The sequence below is a fragment of the Neophocaena asiaeorientalis genome, unplaced genomic scaffold (genome assembly GCF_003031525.2).
Source record: "Neophocaena asiaeorientalis asiaeorientalis breed wild unplaced genomic scaffold, Neophocaena_asiaeorientalis_V1.1 scaffold243, whole genome shotgun sequence".
Lineage (NCBI taxonomy): Eukaryota > Metazoa > Chordata > Mammalia > Artiodactyla > Phocoenidae > Neophocaena > Neophocaena asiaeorientalis.
The window spans coordinates 13,841-17,619 of record NW_020173113.1 but is presented as its reverse complement, the minus strand read 5'-3'; the positions used below and the strand labels follow the sequence as shown (position 1 = coordinate 17,619).

At 43.5% G+C, this 3,779-nt stretch overlaps 1 protein-coding gene across 2 annotated transcripts in view; it reads left to right on the top strand.

Moving 5' to 3' along the window:
- The window catches only part of RGN (regucalcin), a 16,056-nt gene that overhangs the window by 1,593 nt on the left and 10,684 nt on the right, over positions 1-3,779 (top strand). For both annotated transcript variants that reach the window (XM_024743537.1, XM_024743539.1), the window contains exons 2-3: positions 333-513; positions 2,587-2,769. In XM_024743537.1, coding sequence (XP_024599305.1) covers positions 345-513; positions 2,587-2,769 — 352 coding nt within the window. In that variant the 5' untranslated portion in view covers positions 333-344. The remainder of the gene's footprint in view (positions 1-332; positions 514-2,586; positions 2,770-3,779) is intronic.

The following is a 3,779-nucleotide window of genomic DNA, read 5'->3' as shown; positions in this document are numbered from 1 at the left end:
CAGCTCTCTCTGGAGGTCACTAGCGCCAAGGTGTGGATGTTGGAGTGTTGCTTTTTCTCTCTCTCTTTTTAAGAGAAACCTTGAAAAAAAAAAAAAAGCACCGGTAAGTTGATTGAAGATGTCTTGTGTTATGGCCTATCAGCTCTTTCTTCTTTTTTATCTGTCTCCTCCTGCCACATTGCATATTTTGTTCTGATCTGGGGAAAGTGTGTCCAGCCTTTCCAGTTCTGATTTTAAAAACTCAATCTGTATTGGGATCTTACCAGCGTCTTAGGTGTTTTGCTGAATTTGCTCCATGCGATGACATTTCACTTTATCTCTGTTGTCTTCAGTAAATCTCCCCCATGACAATGTCTTCCGCTAAGATTGAGTGTGTTTTGCGGGAGAACTGGCGCTGCGGTGAGTCTCCAGTGTGGGAGGAGGCATCCAACTCTCTGCTCTTCGTAGATATTCCTGCAAAAAAGGTTTGCCGGTGGGATTCGCTCAGCAAGCAAGTGCAGCAAGTGACCGTGGGTAAGGATGAAGGATGGGCTTGGATCTGCCCAGACAGCCATCTCTTCCCTGGGGAGGTGCGGTCACCTATTGTGTCATTCCTCCGGAACCTTCTTGTTAAAGCGTACTGAATATGCTTGAAAACTGTTGGATTGTCATCCTTTCTGTGTCCCCCACTTTGACCCAGGAGTAAAATCTGGATGGTCAATATTTTCCTCTTCCCCTGCGGGTGCCGGGCAACATTCCCCATTATGTTTTGGATGGTGAGTCACGGTAGGATCTTTCCTTCATACCTTCAGTTAACAGCCGTGAAAGTTGGAGACCCGGTTTGTGGCACAGCAAAGGTTATCTACCTTGGGTCAGGCCAAGGCCTTAATTTGAAAAACAAAATAATAATAATAACAACAGATATATCCCCTCTTTGTGCAAAGAGGAGCTTTTGGACTTAGAAAGCATTAACCGGGGCTTTCTGTTCACTGTTCAAAACAGGATTCACAAAGGAATTTCGAGTGCATTGGAGTATGATTCAGTTAATGGCCCTGTGATTTCCATGGAGGGGTTTATCACATTTTATGGCCCAAGGATATGGGCTTGACTAGAGATAAAGAAGTTTCTTCTTTTCATTATTGTGTTCCTGGGAAAGAGATACCAGGAATTCCTGTGACCTCAGGACACTCTCAACCCAGAACTGGGAACCTTTTTTTTTTAGATGAGAGGGAACAGCTTTTAATTCACTCACGGGCATGACTGTGGCTCGAGGCAAAATGACTGTGACCCACTGTGATCAGACTTGGGGGAGGGACCCATCACCTTCCCTAGTCTCTCTTTCCCAGTATGCACACATTAGGGATATATTCCTACCCCTAATCTTCAAAACAAAAACAAAACAAACAAACCCCCCCACCAAACCCTGGGAAGGGCTTGTGGTGTCCACAGCAGCTTAAAAGCTAACAGAAGCCTCAGGCCACAGGTTGGGATCCCTGATGAGGATATGACGCTCCTACTAGTGTCTTGCACATTCCCTGGGACCCTCCACGGCTCCAATCAACTTCTGCACAGGGCACCAAGCGTCTTGCACTGAATAGATGCTTAGGAAATGTTTTCACAATAAAATCTGTCAATTTGTTTCCTGTGAGTACTCACCATGGTAATCAATCTCTCCACTTAAAAAAAAGTTTCCTTATATGTGGAAAAATGTTAAACCCAGAAAACCTAAAATTTAAATATACAAAATATAGTAGTATAAGGAAGACGTGATTTTTTAAATCACTGCATCTACATTTCTTTTTTTTTTTTTTACTATTTATTTTTATTTATTTGGTTGTGTCGGGTCTTAGTTACTGCAGGCGGGCTCCCTAGTTGCGGCTTGCCGGCTCCTTAGTCGCAGCACGTGGGCTCCTTAGTTGCGGTATGCATGTGGGATCTACTTCCCTGACCAGGGAACGAACCCGGGCCCCTGCATTGGGAGCGCAGAGTCTTATCCACTGTGGCACCAGAGAAGTCCCTCTATTATTTTTTAATCATGCTTACTTCCAAAAAGGATTTAAGAAACAATTTTCAATTAAATACATACAAAACAGGGTACCTTTAAAAAGACAAGTCCTAATTTAAAAAAAAAAAAAAAGACAAGTCCTGTACTTGAGGGAGAGAGAGATGTCACAAAACCCAGTTGCTGGAACTAAACACAGTTTGTGTCCCTGCATTTCCTGAAGATCAGGCAAACTGAGCATCACTTGCTCTGTGAAAACTGCCCTGGTTTACACACCACCCCCTTAGGAACCTCTCCTCTGAACTTGCTGTGACACCTGCCCCAGTGTATGGTGGCTGCTGTGATTTGACTTCTCTGCTTCTCCCGCTAGACTCGGAGCTTCCAGAGGAGTTGGGTTTCATTCATCTTTACATCCATGCTGCCCGGAACAGCACACGGAGTTCATGGTCAACGAATATACTGGGTTATGTAACCTTCACTGTTCAACAGAGAGGAGGGAGCACTCCCCTTGTCAAAAGAGCTGCAACCTCTTAGAGATGCCGGGTGGCGTGATGGACACAGTGTGACTACTGGCTGCCCCCTGACTGCTGCTTTTACCTATGCAGATGCCCCAGTCAGCTCTGTGGCCCTTCGCCAGTCAGGAGGCTATGTCACCACAGTTGGAACAAAGTTCTGTGCTTTGAACTGGGAAGATCAGTCAGCAGTTGTCTTGGCCACAGTAGATAAAGACAAGAAAAACAATCGATTCAACGACGGGAAGGTGGATCCCGCTGGGAGATATTTTGCCGGTATGGTTTACCTTTAGCACCTACTTACTGAGCTTTGGGGAAGACCAGAATGTGACTTACAAAAGCCTCACAGCTGCAGTAGTAAAATAAGTGTTCATAATGGGTCTTGGGTTCTTCTTTCATTATTACTTAAGTCACTTGTATCCAAAAAAAAAAAAATCCCATGAGAAAAACTTCATAGATATCCCTTTCACTTGTTGTCTCTAGCAGACTAAAATTTGTATTGTATTTTTGTAGTTTAAAAGAATTTTTTTTTAACATCTTTATTGGGGTATAATTGCTTTACAATGCTGTGTTAGTTTCTGCTTTATAACAAAGTGAATCAGTTATACATGTGTTCCCATATCTCTTCCCTCTTGCATCTTCCTCCCTCCCACCCTCCCTATCCCACCCCTCCAGGCGGTCACAAAGCACTGAGCTGATATCCCTGTGCTATGCGGCTGCTTCCCACTAGCTATCTACCTTACGTTTGGTAGTGTATATATGTTCATGCCTCTCTCTCGCTTTGTCAGAGCTCACCCTTGCCCCTCCCCATATCCTCAAGTCCGTTCCCCAAGTAGGTCTGGTTCTTTATTCCTCTTACCTCTGGGTTCTTCATGACTTTTTTTTTCTTAAATTCCATAGATATGTGTTAGCATACGGTATTTGTCTTTCTCTTTCTGACTTACTTCACTCTGTATGACAGACTCTAGGTCTATCCACCTCATCAAAAATAGCTCAATTTCATTTCTTTTTATGGCTGAGTAATATTCCATTGTATATATGTGCCACATCTTCTTTATCCATTCATCTGATGATGGACACTTAGGTTGTTTCCATCTCCAGGCTATTGTAAATAGAGCTGCAATGAACATTTTGGTACATGACTCTTTTTGAATTATGGTTTTCTCAGGGTATATGCCCAGTAGTGGGATTGCTGGGTCATATGGTAGTTCTATTTGTAGTTTTTTAAGGAACCTCCATACTGTTCTCCATAGTGGCTGTACCAATTCACATTCCCACCAGCAGTG